General features: G+C 30.0%; 1 protein-coding gene across 3 annotated transcripts in view; it reads left to right on the top strand.

The window, feature by feature from the left end:
• The window catches only part of Ptpmeg2 (Protein tyrosine phosphatase Meg2), a 76051-nt gene that overhangs the window by 26966 nt on the left and 28853 nt on the right, over positions 1–20232 (top strand). For all 3 annotated transcript variants that reach the window (XM_067266400.1, XM_067266399.1, XM_067266398.1), the window contains exon 3: positions 5834–5977. In XM_067266400.1, the coding sequence (XP_067122501.1) occupies positions 5834–5977 (144 nt within the window). The remainder of the gene's footprint in view (positions 1–5833; positions 5978–20232) is intronic.

Here is a 20232-nt window from a genome sequence, read left to right as displayed (position 1 = left end):
AAAAGAGAATCACTAGCAAATTTGTTTTGACATTTTAGCTCAAATTGAAGATAAGTTGAACTTTCTGGACAATGTCATACTTTGTGATGAAACTTGATTTTCCAGTATGATCCTGAAGCAAAATGTCAATCCATGCACTGGAAGCCATCAAGGATAAAAAAGCACGACACAGCAAGTCCAAGTTTAAGACCATGCTCATTGTGTTCTTCAACATTAAGAGTGTAATTTTGGAACACTGGGTTCCAGAAGGTACAACAGTGAACCAATACTACTACTAAGAAGTTTTGGAATCTTTGCTGGAAAGGGTCAGAAGAAAGCAGCAACACTTGTGACAAAATGAGAAATAGGCTGGTGCATTGTCCTGACCATCAGGACATCGCACCAGCCCATTCCTCTGTCAGTGAAGCAGATTTTGGCCAAGAAAGGAATCACACTACTTGAATGCTCACTGTACTCACCTGACCTAGCTCCGTGTTACTTTTACATTTTTCCTAAAGTCAAGTCTGCTCTGAAGAGACTGTTTTGATTCGGTTTCTGCTGTAAAGAAAAAAAGACTGATCTTTTTAAGACATATCCTTACAGATGACCTGCAGCACTGTTATGATCAGTAGAAGTTGCAAATGCAGTGTTGTATGGAAGCAGAAGGATCATACATTGAAGAGGAACACAACTAAACAACTAAAATGAGTATACTACTCACGGTTCAAAGTTCCAACTTCAGTCTCATTATTTTCTAGTCACACCTCATATTACAACTTTGAAGAAACTATTTCAAATAATGTTCAGAAATTTATTATTTCTTTTTTTATAAACTAATAAAATTTTATAAATTAATTTTAAAATGCAATAAACATCTAGATTCAAGTGTTGTTATAGTCTTGTAAACTCGGCTTAATGTGGACTGAGAAGGTGACAAGTTACTGAAAATGATGAGTTTTACAGACTTCAGAGTGGATTATTTAGAACTCATAATACATTGCTACAAATTAACCTATTAAAAATCTTTTAACGTGTTCAGAGCAAAAGAAAATCTACAGTACAATATAACATAAAATAATTTCTGTACTACAAACAATATGAAAACTTACACTAAATTAATGAATTTTAATGTACAGCAGTATGGTGATGATGTTAGTCTAAATAGTAAAATTTTTAAAAAGGCATTCTGTGTGCAAATTAATATACAGTAGACCCCCTATAACGCGGTGAAAAAATTGCGATCATGTTCGTATAACATGGTAAAACATCGTCATCTACTTATGTTGAGACAAGATTGGTCGAATCTGGACCAATAGCAGATGTTGTACAAACAGTTGAGTTTAAACGAGCACTGGACCTACTAAAAGACATTTATTATTCAACGGCCATAAAAATGATATTTTTATTAATGGTCTCTCCAAAGTTAAGTTATTTTTCTGCGAAAAATTCGCTGATCAGGAAACATGTGCTCGCCGGAAACACGTTCAATGAGCCGCTCTGCGACAAAAATAAGCTTAAGCAATGGCATCATTGAACGGTGCACGTTTGGTAAGTAATCCTACAATTTTTTGTTTATAGCATAGTTTATATGGGTTATTCCCAAAAATTATATGTGATTTGGAAATGTTGAGTCAAATTAGTCTAGAATCAATTAATTTCATGGAAGAAAACCTTTCAAACAGCTATAGCCCCTAAACTGCACGTGTCGGACTGTGATTGGCTCATGTATTTAAGTGATTCGTACAACACGGATTCATATAACATTGTAGATGCATTCCGTGTTATATGAATCCATGGGTCTACTGTACACCAGTTCCTTATTTTACATGGTTATTTTTACATGATTTTGAAATAACAAAAAAAAAAAACAAATCTTTTCTTTTTATGCAATTGATTTTTTTTTACATTAGGGGGAAAAAACAGTTTATTTGAAAATTTTCAGAGATTTAAACTTTTGTTAAAATTGTTTTATTGTTAAAAAGTCAATTGAACTTCTAATTTCAATTAAAACAGCATCTTTTTAAGCACAGTACAGTACTATATACATATTGTTACTGTGAAAGACTGAAATCTGGTGAATGTCGAGATTCACCAGTGAATGTCAGCATTCACACAGTTGTTTCGTGTATGTACAAAATATTTGCTAAATATCATTATTTCTCACTTACACTGACAAATGTCGACATTCAGCATGCACTGATGTGAATGTTGAATAAAAATGTTGTTCCTAGCATTTAGTTGTGGAACACTTCTTTTTGCAATTACACCATATATAGCCTTGCCTTCCACTTCTCAAATTAGCTGCAGCTGCTTCTCTCAATGACATTTTTTACCTTACCTATCCTATCCTAACCTAACCTAACCTAACTTAACATTAATAATATAATCAAATATTCGACCTTTCACCGACAGTCATTCGTATGTGTCGACATACACCAGAGAATCTTGACATTCTCTAATTTCAGTCTTTCACAGTGACATATATATATATATAATACCTCAGACAATGTTGTATGTCGATTTTATGTTTCCTATGCTACCTTGTATTTACTGTATTTATATACAATGTTAATTAATGGTAAATGATGTTAGCATAAAAAAGCTCATGTTTATTTTGTAGATTGCTTATTTTTCTCATTCCATTAAAGTTGTGGATTCTATCAAGCATTTTCTACAGGATGAGTGTACTGTACTTTTTATGCAACATTCTTTGGACATTCTGCACAAAAAGGAGGATAAGTGTACAGTACATATTAACCACATACCAACATAGGATATTTCTATTTGTAATTCAATTTTAATTTTAAAAATATTGGTTATTCAGTTGCTACTTTCAATTTAGTGACATTTGCATGGAATTTTTCGGTGACACCTTAGAAAAACAGTTATATTCTCTGTTAACACATGGAATTGATACTGTTATCAAGTATTGCCATTGAAGAATGATTATTTGATCATAGTGTTAAGTTATAGAGATAAAAATTAGATTGTGTGTATTTATATACTTATTTTGAATGACATGACAAGTTTTAGGAAATATGTAGTTATCAACAGTCAAATTTTCAGGACACTACTGTATTTATGTAGCTAGTTCCAAAACAATTGTTCTGTTGTTTAAATTTAGCAACACTTCATTTGCATCTATGTATTATAACTAGCTCTAACAACTTTGGTAACTATTTCATATATCAAGCAATGTTCTACTCACAATTCCTTAGACTGGAGTGGAAGTATAGTTCATAAATGACAATAAATAATCATCATTGGAATGACTAATGTTTTCAATCCTCTATCTGGATCTTCATCGGGAACACTTTAAACATTCGCTTCAAAAAAATAAAAACTGAATCAATTTCACTGAGATTTAATTTTTTTATATATATAAATTTGATGCATGATGTGATAATTTACTGGAGATTTATTTAAGAAGATTCTCTAGGAGATTTCAAACTGTCAAGCAGTTGTTGTCTGCAAGAGTATAGGTAGCAGAAACTGTTTTATGTTCTTTTCACAGTTTTATTGTTAAAGAGGAATTTGTAAACTGAAAAATATACAATAAAATTTTGTTGTTTTGTTGTTTAAAAAGTCCCAATACTCCAGTCAATACACATTATTAATAATCAGTATCACAAATATCTCATTGCCAAGAAATTGTCACAATTCCCACCAGACATTTCAAGTCACAAGTCATGGGAAAATTGCTTTGACATGTCAAGTATGCTAACTTGCATTTATTAGAATACAAAATTCAGAGTGGAAAATGGAAGACAAGCTGTGAAGTAATGAAGACTATATTGTGTGTTTTAATATTCAAGGAATTGTTCATTCCATCAGTGTGTCTTGAAGTGTCTGTGAGAAAATGTGAGGTATGTGTGACCAGATTTGTGGATAAAGTAACACGTGTCCTCTCCATCACAATAACACATCTGCTCACATAGCATTTATTATTCATGACATTTTTGCCAAAAATAACATAACTGTTTTTGAACATCCTCCATATTCTTTAGCTCTTGTGCTGTGTGGTGTTTTTTTTTTTCCTAATTAAAATGATCATGCAGGATAGAGAGACCATGGAGATGTATGTACTATACTGTACATCTCAAAGTAAAGTTGGTGTATCTACTGAAGAAACTCACAAGATTCCAATACTATTTCATTTAGTAGAAAAAATGTTGGCATAAATGTATTCTGAACAAGGGAGAATATCTTGAAGGGGTTAATGATATTATTTCTATAGATGAATCTTTATTGAGCAAAAGCAGAAGCCAGGCTTCTCAAATGTTTTTAGGAAAATTGAAGTTAAAATTTTCTGAGCAGTTGATGAGTGTGCTTTGCAGAATTTTTCAATGAAGATTCTTTCTCCCAGCAGCAGCATGATTGAGTGTAAATCTTTAGACTGCTGGTTTACATCTCTATGAGTAAGCTTTTTTTTCAAATCAATACAATTTTTACATTAAAAAAATTTGCAAATTACATGGGTTTATACACTTTGTCCATTTATTTTCTATTAAAAATGTGAATTTTCTATTTTTTGAAATTCTGGAAATGTTCTGGAAAGCAGGTTTATTCTGGTTAAATTTACTTTATTTTAAAACTGGAATAATTATTTATTTTATAGTTTATAATTTTATTATTATTATGTTAAACCTTAATTTAGTTTTACTGTTACTTGTTTTATTAGTTATGAAAAAGTAATATACTTATGATATAAACAGTAGGAATCATAGCAGTAACACTGAAAGATAAATGTTTACTGTTACATATAACAATTCATTATGATATTAGAGTTAGTTTATAACTAATAATTTTTTTGAATTTGTTTAATTGTTTAAACAAATTTAATGTTGAATTATTAATAATATTTTTACACTCCTAAATGTAAAAAAAGTTTTAAACTTATTTTTTAACAGAACAATTCTGAAAATGAATTTTCAAATAGTAGATAATACACATTTTTAATAGAAAATAAATAGATGAAATTATAAACCCAGTAATTTACAAATGTTTTATGTAAAAATTGCTTTGATTCAAAAAGTTTTTTCATAGAGACATAACTGAATCTAGTAATTATCAGTGAAGCTACAAAGTCTTCACTGAAAGATTCTGTAAAGCATACTCAAGTTGCTTGGAATTTTTTAACTTCAATTTTTTTAATGTTTGAGAAGTGTGCTTTCTACTTGTAACAAGTTTTATCCACACAAACAATATCATTAAAAACTGTGACCGTGATAATCACAGCACGACCTTCCTTATTAATTACATATTATGAAATTTTAAATATCTGTGTTTGATTTATGTTAACTTCATAATCAATGTTCCATTTTCAAACATGATTTCAAGTTGAAGATGACCTAAAATAGGTCAAAAATGTTTGTTGTAATAAGTAAATTTGGTTTCTGAAGAAAGCAATTTCATTTATATAGCTTAGAAAACAATGTCTGTCTGTTTTTATTACAAGCTTTGAGAAACAGTTTTATTACAGACCCAAAATGCAACATATTACACTGCTTATAACTTTGTGTCTGTAATGAGAATGTTTCTTTTTGTTCTAAATACATTACAAAGATAATATTCTAAAAAGAAATTTAGATTGATTTTAATTGTAAGAATGAAATTAATTAATTAATTATAATTGTTTTCTTTTAAGAATAAGAAGACATATATTACATTTAATTAGTGTTGTAAATTATTTGAATATAAGTTACATAATACTGTTTTAATTTTGTGTTAATTTCTTAATAGCATGATGAAAATATTAGTATTTTAATAAATTTGATTGCATATGAAAGTAATAAAATGTTTCTACGTTAAATGAATTTAGATGCCTTTTGTATAGATTTATTTCTTTTTTAAGGCTGTTAAGGAGTTTATATCTGTTGTCAATGAACTGAGATTGCATCAAAATGTTGGTCCTTTATCTTGGAGCACTGCCGTGAAATTCATGATGGCCAGGAAGTTTGATGTTCGTAGAGCGTTATCTCTCTACGAAATGCATGAGGTATGAAAATAAATTTTAAGTTACTATTAAAATTATCATTTTGATATGCTTGAAATATATTTTAAAATGTAGTAGTAGTATTAGTTTTTGCTTGCCTGTGGTAGATTTTTTTTCTTTTTTAATGGCTTTTGCATGAATATTATAATTTGCTATTGCTCCAGATTTCAAATATTCCATTTGTGGTGCATATTGACAGAATTTAAGAAATTGCACAAGTATAAAACATATTTTGAGTAATTATAAATAAACTAGACAAATATGTACAAAACTGTTATACTATAATAAAATATTTAACATAATATTTTTTTCTGTTTTCTCTCTGAATATTTGATAAATAAATGAATGGAAAATATCTTCTATATTCAAAAATATGAAGAAATTACATTTAAAAGAAGGCTTTACTTTTAAAGATGATTGCTTTTATCGGCTCAAATATCTTTGTATCTTTGGAATAAATGTACCAAAAAACTTAAAGCCAATTAAACTAACTATTAAGTAATTTTAAGTTAAATACAAACAGAAGAAATTAGAATATTTAATCAAAACGTTAAAACAAATGAAAAAATCTCATCGTAACAGTTTCTTTTAAATATAATTAACTGGTTGTTTTAAAATTTATTTCTGTCCTTGATTATGTGTAAACAAACCTTCCTCATTTTAAAATGTTGTTAGATACATTTATTTATCTTAGTAATTTGTATAATTTTAAAACGTTATGTCATGTGATAGTTGTAAAAAACTGAAAAAGTTTAGTTTTTTATAGATTAAAACAAATTTATCAGAATTGTAAATAATTTGTAAATAGGCTTGCACTCTAAGGTGCACTCTAAGGTCTATGTAAAATTTTAATATTAAGAGAATGAAACTCTTAACATACTATACACTCTTAAATATACAAATTCATAGATGCTTACTGTTATTTTAGAAATGGTGTTTTTTTTTTATTGTCTTTATTAAAGTTATTCAAAATAATAGCATTAAAAATATTATAATAATTTTTTTTTATTTAAATATTCATTAATTAACAATTAACATTGCTAGAAATGATTTTTGATGTGGAAATTTCACTTTGCATAAGAATAAACAAATTGTAATTATAATGCTTAAAAGTTTGGTTTCTAAAATGCTTTTTGGAATATATATATATCATATATATGCAATAATTTAAAATAACTTATCCTGAATTGCAATATAAATTCACTTTGCATGCATAGAATAATAATTTTATTTTAATCTGTTATAAAATACTATCAGAATTTGATTTATTCTTTAAATTTTCAGTTTTTTTTAATGATTTCTTGGTTATTATAAATAATGTTGGAATTATTACCATTTAGTATCAGTACTGTTTTTATCAGCTACTAGCTGTTACCCGCAGCTTTGCTCACGCGGATTTTGCAAGCAAACCCTATTTGCATTCAATATTTCAACAACCATAGTAATTGTTATATAACACCTACCGCTGAGAATTGCCGAGAAACAAACCAACTATTTTTAATTTGATAAATTTTCTGGAATGTTTACAATCGTTCTATAATTGAACCAATATGCAATAACAAATTTGAATTTAAAACGGTTTGAACATTTGGTTAAAAAACTGAAATATATAAAAACATTTATAACAATGTCTGAAATGTTATCGATTTAATACCTCTAAGTACTCAATAAAGACTAAACATAATTAAAAACAAAAAATTGCATCTAAAATAGTACAGTAGAAGCCGTTCTTCAGGTTAGGACTTAATGCTCTCCCTCTCCCCCGCAGAGGAAATTTCGAAAAATCCCTTCTTAGTGTTCATTTTCATGCCGTACCCTAACTGTGTACCAAATTTCACCTCTAGGTTCTGGAAATTTCTAGAAAAAACTGGAACATTCTCATTGAAGCATCATACATTTTTGTAGTCAACTACTTTCAACCCCATATCTCCCACACCCTTATAGCTATCAAGACGCAACCACCATAGTGCACGATGGGAGACTTGGGGCTACTACCACACACAAACACCATTCATGTCGATGTGTAGTTTTGGCTGCAGAGTGAGATATAGGCACAAACACGTCCATTTTTATATATATATATAGATGTAAAATTTATTAAAATACAATAATAGTTCTTCCACTTGATACATAAAGGAACATGTTCATTTAAGAATGATTGATTTTCTTCATAAGGCATAATTAAAAGAACAACATACACCTTATGATTCCAGCACATTAGAATTATTTAATGTTCTAACAAACTTTTCTGCTTTATTGATTGCCCATCTTCAGGTTAATTGAATTAGAATGTACCCAAAAAAACAGTAGAACAACTATTCAAACATTGTGGAATACTGAATGTAATTGGCTAAGACAGGCAGCTGACATCACTTAACACATTATAACTTTTAATCAATATATACTGTATTTACTCATGTATAAGACAAGGTTTTCATTCATTTTTCACTGCTTCAGAAATCACGTGAGCAAAAGATTCTTTGTGTTGTGGCCAACCTGGCAACACTTCAACATGTCCTACACATAGGCTTTGTCTCCCTCTCTAGTTCATTCTTACCAGGTGCATTGTACTGGTGCCAATCCTTGTACCCCAGTTCTAAATAAAATTATTTTATTTTTTCAAGATCTGTGATTATTTGATCTAAAACCAAAAGCATTTTTGCAATAATTTCTGTGAACCGTGTATAGTTCATGCTGCCATTATAGGTCTACAGTCTATTTATCGTAAGTTGGTATCTACAGTAAACAAATTAAGACATGCCCTCTTTTTATATTGGTTTAATCCTACATCCATCAATTAAAACTGTGTTGCATCTCATTTGTCCACAGAAAATAGTTCCTGGTTATTTCTAAAATCATTAATGAAATACAGGCCACGTAGCAATGATTATAAATGTAGTTATTTCATATTAGTTAAAGTGTTATTTTTAATGAATATTAGCACATTCTGAACCATTAAAAATAAACTTTTTCCAGTCATGCACATTATAATGTTTTGGTTTTGTTTTCCATTCATCACATATTAAGGCAAACAGTCATAATAATAAACAATGCTTTTAGCCCATGACTATAAATACGATAGAGTTAGATAACCTAATAAATAGGATTTAACAATTTGGAGGGCTTATCACACCAAGGCCAACAGAAAGAACTTTTACCAGAAGGCCCAGAACTTTTACAAAAAAGTTCTGATCCTTCTAACTCTCTGGTCTATTTAACTCTATCTAATGCAAACAACCATGTTTGCCAATATATCCATTTGATAATATTTTATTTGTGATTAAACAAAATAAAATCAGAATTGTATTAATAAATTTAATTTTCTTTATTTTGATCTCTAAAAACCATACATAGTCCTGTATGTGAGATTGTCTTATACGCAAGTAAATATGGTATATTGTCAAACAAATAAAACTAGTTATGATGATAAAACAAAACAGACTGTCACAATAACCTGCCAATGTTAAAATAATTAAGGTATTTCCTAGCATGATTTCTATGTGTTTGTGATCATCTCAATGTCCTTGTGATTGATTGCCTTTTTTTAGGAATGACTTGAAAATTTTGAGTCTTTCCAAATCCTTTAGGTTGGCAATGTCCCTTATCATTCTTAAGAGCCTGGCCTCCCTGAAGTTGATTTATCCACATTTTCCTTTGTATATGCCACAAGTGCATCGGTGGGTTCCATTGGCTTTGTGTTTCTTTAACCTCATGATGAGGGAGCATGATGTTCCTATATACTCTAGTTTGGTATCAAACCTTCTGTCTTTCAGGGGAGTGCTGTAGATTCCTAGGAAGTGTTTTCTGCCAGTGTGATCTTTGCCATTCCTTAAGCAGTCATGTATCCAAGACTAAACTGATTGATTGTGGCTGTCTCTTTGAATACTTTCTATAAAGCATGATTATATTTTAACAGCTTTGAAGCTCATATTCTTATCATGTGCTACACTGGAAAGGACGGCCTCATATTTTTTGATCAGTTCATCAATCATACTATAGGGTATCTGTGTTCATTTGCTATTTTCCTGATGTATCAAACTCCTTAAGCTTGTCAGTCACATTGGAGCAATGTATGATTGCTTTCTCAAGGCAAAGAAGGCAGCTATTTTGATATTATAAGGGTCTTGAGACTCTATGAGACAATATCAAAAATCTGAAATCCAGTAAAAATAGAATATTTATTAATAGAACGAATGTTTTCAACTAGATTGAAAGGCCATCTTTAGATTGAACCTTTCCATTCCATTAATAAATGTTCTATTTTTACTGGATTTAAGATTTTTTGATATTAATTATAATTAATACACCTAGTTTTTAGAATTTTTTTTCACTATAAACAAAAGGTGATGGGTAGACTTTCTGTAAATCTTAGTGGATATTTTCCCACTGTAGAAAGTAAACAAGATATCCAGAAGTGGAAAGAATGAAAACTTTTTTATTCAAGCTTAAGGCCATATGGATTGTTGTTGATTAGGAAGCTTTGTAGGTCAGGTTTTTGGTGCCATATTGTAAGGATGTTGTCCACTTATCTTGTACAAGATTATATTCTGGATGTATGAAAGTGTGACATCCTACTCAAGTTCTCTGATAATCAGTTCACATGAGACCAGATATACGAACTTCTGGTTTGCACCGGAAGTCAATTATTTCAATTCAAAAATTTTCCTCTGAAAGGAGTTAGATGACTGGCATGACCATTGCTAGCAGGAAAGTATGATATACAGGGGTCAGACATTACTAATTTCGGGTAGAGAGCAGCTATTTTAAATTAAATAAGTTAAAAATATGATTAAAAATTGCAGCCCAGTATTGTGACAATTTCACAATAAATAATTGCATATTTTATATATTTTTTATTAATTGGAAATGACGACTTATATTAATTTGAATAAAATTCTTAAATGCAAACTCGTGCTAATGAAAATTGCAAATCACAATTCATTACTGTGTTGTTTGATAGTTATTAAATTGAAATTGGTGATATGAGCCAATAAATGGATTTTTAAAAAACACTTTCAAATTGATAATATTATGAAGTATTATAATTTAAAAACTGCCTTCCATTAATTAAGCAATTTAAAACAAAATTTTTATCTTAAATTGCAATAAGATTATTGTGAGATCGAGGGAGGTAGGAGGAAGTCGTATCTCCCCTTTCTGGTAACAGGTCGTTGACCTTTCACTTGTCAAGATGGCTAAAGTTTCGATTTCGGTCCCGAGAGTAGGGACTCTTCTTGTCAGGCGAGTGGATAGGAGGTGAGATGGGGTCGACGATAAGGCGAAAGCGATATTCGAGTCAAAGAGGCCACCATTTAACAATTAAAACAAGATTTATTGGAATTAACAAAGGACACAAATACAAAATCTGACTAAATTCCCTAATTTGTGTAGGGTTCGAGAAACAGCTTACAGATTCAGTTCATACCTCATCATTAGTTTCCTTATAGAGTTAGGCCCTTGATATCCAGAAAGTGGAAATCGGTATCCAAAAATGGCACAGGTTTATAAAGTCGCGACTGAGCGCAGAGACGCTGGGACTGTAGGTCCAGAGCGGTGACGACCAGCGATGGTGTTGGTCCGGCAGATGATAAGAGACTCCCCTGAGGGGGGAAAGAAGGGGTTTTTTATAGCTTTAGGCTGGGAAAAGTGGTCACATGATCAATGGTTGATGGCGATTTGGGTCATAGGTGTTCCCGGGACCAAAATATATGACGAATTTGGACGTTAACTATAAACTTAGATTGCAAGATGATCTGTATACAGCTTAAGAACAATGGATAGTTGATAGTTATATGGCCGGGGACGCACATTTTCTCGTCCAGGACCGTTTTTAGACAGGATGTTTATAATAGGAAAATTCTTAATTTAATATAGGGAACAATTATTAAAATTTTTATGTTCAGGGAAATTTCCGGATCTCACATTATTATAAAATGCTATAATTATGCCAACTAATGTATTAATGATCTTTTAAAATTCTCAATAACAGTAATAATAATAATAATGCCAATGATAATGATTTTTATCATTTATAGTTTATTATTTTAAATACAACAGTTTACAGCAATAAAACATTTACACATTTAAATTTTTTTATAATTATTATTTTATGAAGGCAAGCTGAAAAGTTTTGCCTCTATGTAAATAAAAAATTAAAGTAAGATATTTAAGTGAAACAGAAAGTAAATATACCTTAAATCTTTATTTGCAACTGTGGATAATAACTTAAATACATAATCTCCTCCATCTTCAGTACACTTATGCCAATATTTAACAAGTTTCTGAATTCTGTCCTTACAAACACTATTCCTTTCACCCAAAATCAGTGGCACACTTTAGTCTTGAGTGAGTGGCACAACTTTATCAAAGCTGAAGTTTTAGCCCCTAAAATTTGAATTTGAGTAAAAGTGGCAATCAGTAGGATCAAGATCCAGGCTATAGACTTGATGTGATAACCCAAGCAATTTATTCTTACTACGATATTTAGCGCATGCACAATTTGTTATGTATATACACAGTTTCTAATACACGACGGCATTTTTACTTTGGAATTAATTTGATGTGATAACATTGTGAACTCCAGCAAACACTATGATGTCAGTTATGGCAGCACTTGTGAGGCCTGAAATGGTCATGTTGAAGCTTAGTGGCAGTTTCTCTTATTCAAAGAGAAATTAGCATTCTCTTTCTTTCAAGGTTTCAATGTAACATACTGAATTAACACTATAATTTTTTCCAGGAATGAGACTGGTCTGTTGCAATCATTAGCCTTCCTGCATCTTATACAATAAAACTTCAGTTATATATTATTTCATACTTACGTGTTTCATTTATCAGTACAGAAATTCTGGTTCAGCATAGCCTGTGTAGGCTCTTACATCAAAAAACACTAACCAACTATCCAATTACTCAAAAATTCATTTATACATTTTCTTAATGTAACTTTATACCAGATTGAAATAACATACCTTTTAATAATCAGGAAATTTAGTTCTGGATATGGTTACATTTTTCACCCTCTAATTTATAATTGCTGTAAAGAATGTTGGGTGGTCATAAGGGAGAGGGGCCAGAACAATTAGAAGTTGACAGTATGAATTTTGAAATTTAAATTGTCAATGAATTTCATTTGTTTGTAATTGGGTTGCAATTTTCAAATTACAGACCTATAAATTCCCACTGGCATTCATCTGTCTGTCTTTCCATAATCTTTAGAACAAAGTTAGTTAGATGAAAGTTGAGACCTGATATAGAAATTTTGGGGGAAGGAGCTCCAATTAACTGTATACAAACTTTTGGTTTGATTGGATGTCACATGGTTCTGATTCAAAAATTTTTTTCAGAACACAGATAGATGACCCTCATGGCTCTATTGTTAACAGAAAAAGTGTGATGTACAGGGGCAAGACACTACCAAAACCAAGAGTGTATATTTTATACATCAAATTTATTTAAATTAATTAAAAATTGTAGCCCAGCATTGTGATAATGTCCCAATAAATAATTGCTTCTTTTAATTTTAAGTTAGAAATTGTTTAGCTGTTTACAATGGAATCAGTCTGTCCACTATCTGGACCTTTGTCCAATCCTCACTTCCACAAATTGTTAATTTAGATATAACCATACTTGGTTATTTAATTAATTAAATAACCAAGTATGGAATCTAAGGAATTTAAATATAATTATTAAATTTAGCAAGAGATGGTTCTTAACACCTGCCTCTACTGCCAAATTAGAATTTAAATAATAATAGCAGTAGTAATATAGTCCAATGTAATTTGGCAATCTTTTGGCTTTAATATATAACTATCCGGTTTGGATGTTTGTATTTAGTGAAATTTATTTTCATTTCATTAAGGTATTTCCTTATGGATTGCATTTATGTTTTATATGTTATTTTGAAGCTTATGTAAATTAGCCCTATTGCATCTATTGTACTGTTTAATTTTATTTAAAATAATTAGAAGCAAAAATATGCCTAGTGCTGTTTCTTCTGTAGTGGCACTTCTCCCTGTCATTCCAACTATTGAACTTACCCCTTCCAACATAAAAATTATTTTGAAAATAGCTTTGTGAGTTGATATTCTTTCATTAATTTCCAATTCGTTTTTAATTTTATGTTACTAACAGAAATATTATTAAACATTATTTTTAGTCAGGTGATTCAATGTAATAAAATATGAATAAAATTGAAAATTCTTTAATTCTTATCAATAAAATTGTTCTTACATGAGAAACTCTTACTGGTAGTTGAGAAAGAAATGAAAAACTGTTTGATTAAATATTGTTAAGTTCTGTAAGAATTAATAATTTATAAAATTTCTAACTCAATAACCAATAAATAAATAAATAAAACTGGCAAAACAAACATTCACTTGAAAAGCAAATGTTTTAATCCATTTTTAAAAGGATATTGTCATGTTGGTTTTGCACTGTGGAAATGCACAGTTTTTGAATGATTTGTAACTTCTATATTGCCACTGTTGATTGGAGGATACATGACTGCTGTTGATAGGTGGATATGTTGTATATATATTCTTGCAGGGATTGCAAGATTTATGTTGGATGGATATATATTTTCCATGAATTTGGGATTGCTATCTTTCTTATAGTTGATAGCCTGTTTTCTTAAATTTCCTTGCTGCCTTGTAAATTTCCATCAACTGAAGTTATCTGAGTTGTGTTCTATCCATTCTGTGTAGAATTTTGGTTCGAGTGGACTTCTACATTGGGTCTCTGAGATATGCTGATAGGTTGAGGCCTTTTGAGACATTCATTCTGTGTTCTTTTAGGTGGGTAGCAGTATGCTGACATGTGGCTCCCATGTACTTTAACTTTCTGTTGGATCTATCATCCATAAGGGAATGGAATATACTCCCTGGAAAGTGTTGCCAGATCAGTGGGTCTTTGGCATTTCTAATAATAATAAATATGATGGTGCTCCTTTTCAAGGCCATGTTGATTTTGTAATTTTGGGCTATCTTTCTGTATAGAGGAATTAATGTCTCATTGTCTTATTTACTTCAACTTTCTGTTGAGGAAAATCAACAGAGAGTTAAAGTATATGGGAGCTACATGTTGGAATATCACCACCTAAAGGAACACCAAATGAATATCTTTAATAGGCCTCATATCCATCACCCTATTAGCATATGGCAGAGACCCAGGCATAGAAGTCCATTTCAATCAGACCAAAATTTTACACAGAATAGTGGATAGAACACAGCTTAGATATCTTGCATTGATAGAAATTTACAAGACAGCCTGAAGAAAACAAGCCATTAGCTTTAAGGAAAGTAACACAATCTGTGTAAAATATATATTAATCCAACATAAATCTTACAATCCCTGCGAGATTGTATATACGACATATCTAGCTATCAGCAGCAAGCATGTTACAAATCATTCAAAAATCATACAATTCCATATTAAAAAATTAGCCTGACGATGTCCTTATAAAGCAAATGTTTTTGTTTAATTTTAAAAGTGATTTTTTTTTTAATTGAGTTAGAAGTTTTATAGATATTAACTAGTAAATTGTTGCTGTCTTTTTAATTTATTTTTTTTCAAATTTCTAACATAAACTAAATAACTACAGACACATGAAAATCATCCAAATTAAACAAAATATGTACCACATTTGGATTTTAAAAAAATATTTAGTAATTAGTAAACTGTTGGAATCAAAACTTTTAAAAATGTTTGAGTTTATCTAAAGTTTTTGAGATACAAATTATTTGATTGTAATTGAAGATTGGATAGCAAGACATTAAGTTAGGAATACAAATTATGTAATTTATCAAATGTAAAGTGTATGTTTGCTACAGTACTAGAAAGAACAAAAAACAAATTTGAAGAAAGACAAGTGAAGTAAATTCTAGGAAACCTTTGTTAATCTTCTATATGTAATTAATTAATAAGAGAACATATTAATTTTTCTATGTTAAAATCTTTTCCATAACTGCATAAGCATTAATTACCAAACACAATCATTTACTATAGTGAATATTTATTATTCTAACATTTTTGGTCTTTATAATTTACTTTCTTTGAGAAACATTTGAATTTTACAATTTAAAAAGAACAACAAAGTTGAAACTTGTAAACTGTTATAAATAACAGTAAAGTTCAAATCATGTCATCCGATTTCTGATCTGTCAAAAAGAACACCTTACGACTCCTTGAACACAAATTAAGTCTACTTATTTAACACTATTTACAGAGATACCCAGCAATGCATCTTGATTGCTACTAACTACACTGTCTTAGTCCCATCTAGACTTGTTTCTCCTCACAGTCCTAGGCTAGGCTCCTCTCTTCCTCGATCAAATGTTGCCTTATATCTAAGTTTTGAATCCATTGGCCGACCAATCAGGAGCTATGCTGAGCTGAATTTTCTATCATGTTCGCCTCAGTTGACATACCTCTCTCGACTTGTCCAGGAAGACTCACTAACTGTCCCTTTCCAGAAAACATGCTTTGAGTGAAAATGTGTAGTGACTTAGACAATGACTTTTCAGCATTCTTTTTAAATTATAAAATTCAAATATCTCACAAAGAAAGTCAATTAAGAAGATCAAAAAGTTAGGATAATAAATATTTACTGCATAGTATAAGTGGTTATGTTTTGTGGTTTTATATTAAAAATGCTATATTTGAAAAATTGATAAATTCTCTTGGAGTTTAAGCAGTTGTCTCTCCGTAAAGTAACAATATTAGCCACACTTGTATTTCTTGATTGTTAATCTAATAATTTAAATTCTTTTAATTTTTTTAATGTATTTATACAGTTAAAGTTCTGTTGGCATTTTTTTTTATACAGTGGGTGATCGGTTAATGAATGTGATCTATTCCAAGACATTGTTCGCTATCCGAATTGTTAGTTAACCGATTATTGATGTACCATAGCTTTTTATGGGAATTTGATTAATTCATTCTGGAATTTAATTAATTAAAAATATATACTTTCTTACTATGTTTATTTATATGTAATAATGAAAATACATATATACACAGTCTTGCATTTTTATTAGTCATGTTTTTTCCATTTGTGGGGGTTAAAGAATCTGTCTAATGTCAATTGCTTTTTTCTCTCTTCAAGATTTTTCAGAAGTAATTAATTGCATTGTAATTGTAGAGGTCTCTAAGCCTATTAACCCTAACCTGGTTTGGATGTCATTTTAAGACCATTATTCTGACATCCTCCCACTTTTTCAAAAGATTTTTAATATCAGATATTGGCATTACTTTTCTGTTTTAGAGGAAAAAATCTCACCGAGTTTCTTGGTGTTCTTCATTCAAGATTTCTCAGCATTCTTCTGTTGTCAGATCAGTTTTAGGTTTCATTATGAGCTCTTCAATGTTCTTTATTTCTCAAATGTGATTTTTGTTACTCCTTAAGCTGCTTGAGTCTTCTTGATTATACTATATCTTTCTTAGATAAGATTGAATTGCAGCCTACTGTAGACCTGTTCAAGCCATACTGCCCAGCAACATTAGGCATCATCTGTCCACTCTCTACCTTTACTATTATACTTTCACCTTTCGAAAATAAAATCCAATGCAAAACTTAATGATTGCCTGCCCAACAGTCTTGCAAATACTATAAAAGAATTGTTTCTGTCAGAAAAATAAAAAGCTGGAATTACAAGGGAGCATTTCAAAGTTCAGAGGAATTCTGTCTGATCAGTTTATACCGGGTTGAACGTCAAGGTCGGCATCTCCCTCACTCTGAAAAGTTTCAAATTGTTGCCTGAACACAAGGGAAGACCAATCGGTATTCATTATTTTACATTGCATCTTCTTGTGTTTGTTCTGTGAGGTGTTTGTTGTTCGAACATAAAAATCTTTTGCAAAAGTGTTCATTAACCAATCACCCACTATATTTTTAATGAATCTGCGATGATTCTTTTACGTTGATTCTTTTAAAGAACTCTTCTCTCTAAGGCAAGTTTAAGTTTTTTTCACAATGGCTTAAATCACTTCAAAAGAAACAAAATATTAAATTTACAAAAGAAAATTTTTATTTAGATCAGTGTTTTAAAAGAGACTGCCTATCATGTCTTGGCAGTTTATAAGTTCAAATTGTACCACTTAAAATCAGAGAAAAATTAAAATAAATTGTCTGCTACTCTTTCAGAAGTAGCAATCAATTTTTAGATATAATGCAAATGTTATTTAAAGAAATTTAACTTTATTCATTCTTTTCAGATGATGGTTTGAGCTGCCGTATGAAGGTGTAAATTTGTTTTGGAGAAAACTTTCTTAGAATTTTTAATTTAATTTATTCATTTATGTTAAATTTATTTTTACATTATCAATTATATTAATATGTATGAAACAAAATAGACATCTTACTTGCTTTTCAAGCAGATTGGAATGATTTTTTCAAATGTTCTCAGCTTTCTTAAGAATCCTTCTTTGGGTTAACTTCTAATCAGCCAAAAATGTTTGGAAAAACCATTCCAGTCTTCTGGAAAAGCAACTAAGCTATCTATTCTGTTTCTATTACCAGTTTCAATTAGGATCTCACAGTTAATATATATACATAAATGTGTGTTGTAATTCAAAACAGTAAGAAATTGTAATATTTTTTGGTCGTAAGTATTCATCAAATGAGTAGATATATAGGGAATTAACTAAGTTGTTTCTGGCTAAAACACTTAATTTTCACATTACCAGAAAACAGAAACAGAAATTGTGAGACATTTCTGTATATATACTGTCTACTTGGACCTTGTTTATTAATAGGACTTATTATACTGGTGTAGTCTGTGATTAGCAAAGAGAGGAGATCTTAGTCAAAAGTCAAAACAAAATATCTTTATTTTCACCTGATGAAAATAATCTGGCAGATAACATATACAATTTCTGTTTATCACCTGTTTTTTTTCAATCAGCTTTTTGTATTTATTCATATTAAAGCATATTTGTTTAATTTCTTTAAATATCATTATTCAAAGTGTAAAACTTTGGCATGCTTACTATATGGCATGAGGACTGAAAAAGGTTTGCCATCCCTGATCCGTATAAAATGTATGTCATATTAAAGCTTTCACTATATTTTTGAATATGTGGGTATAGTCAGAAGCTCTGACATTATGTATAGATGAAATTAGCAACATTAGAATTCACATAGATAGAAATTAGTTTTCAACATCACATACCAGTTTTCCTCAACCTTCCATTCAGTACCATTCACTATTGCATGTATTGTTTTTTTATAGAGGTGAATTGGGACTCTCTTCAAGTATCCCAGTGTATCAAGCTCTATTCTAATTTAAAAAAGCTATTGGCTAGCATATTTAATATTTATTAGTTAACTTCATCAAAAGATGATGTTTCTCATTACTTATTTTACTGTGAATTTTCTACAGATAATCACCTTGCTCCTTGTCTTCTAGGCTAGTAATATCTGCAAACGAATGAGAATCCATTAACTTATTTGCTATGTAAAGAATTTTTTTGATTTTTGCATAGAACATATATGCTATTTGTTGTAGTTGGTGCAGTGTGTGGTAGCATGGTAAGGAAAAGGAACTGCTTGGTTGGAATAGAGTTTAATATACACTATACACAGTAGACATACAAAAGGACAAGGTGGTCTACATAGAATAGGGTCATGGAATGTCTCTAGAAGAGTGCCACAATACTCTTGCCAACACTATTTGTCAGATGCTGTGCATTTAAAGTGGTTTTAGAGCTTGATGATATTTATGATTAGTTCAATTACAATAGATTTTTTTTCATATCCACATGTGGTACATAAAAGTTGATTATTATAGTTTTTAAATTTTACCTGTTATGTATCATTGGTGGCTCATACTAAAAATAGATACGTCATTGTTTATAATAAAAATTAAAAAGTGCATTTATATGCTGGATTTTTCAGGCTATATTTATACTAATAATTTAATAAAGTTAGCAGATTAGTTCTTCACCTTTCGGTCAAAAATTTTAACAGAAAAATTAGATTTTGTTGTTGAATATGTTATTGTTTATGTACCGTTTTATTTTTAAATAATATGTTTTTTTTCTTTTTATAAAAGTTGGGTATCTAGATAGTATAAATACAGTACTGTATGATGAAATAATGATAAATTTTGTTTCTTTTTTTAATCAGTATAAATGCATCTGTTATACTTTAGTTTGTACATAATTTGTATCATCAAAAGAAGTGTCTGTGTTCCAAATATGGTACATAATGATAGTTATTTGTGGCCACATACAAAAGATAAATGTACTGTACATATAAAAAT

This window comes from Centruroides vittatus, unplaced genomic scaffold (genome assembly GCF_030686945.1).
Source record: "Centruroides vittatus isolate TY-2023 unplaced genomic scaffold, ASM3068694v2 contig_273, whole genome shotgun sequence".
Taxonomy (NCBI): domain Eukaryota; kingdom Metazoa; phylum Arthropoda; class Arachnida; order Scorpiones; family Buthidae; genus Centruroides; species Centruroides vittatus.
Note: the sequence above shows the minus strand (reverse complement) of the source record. Positions and strands in the feature narration are given on the sequence as shown.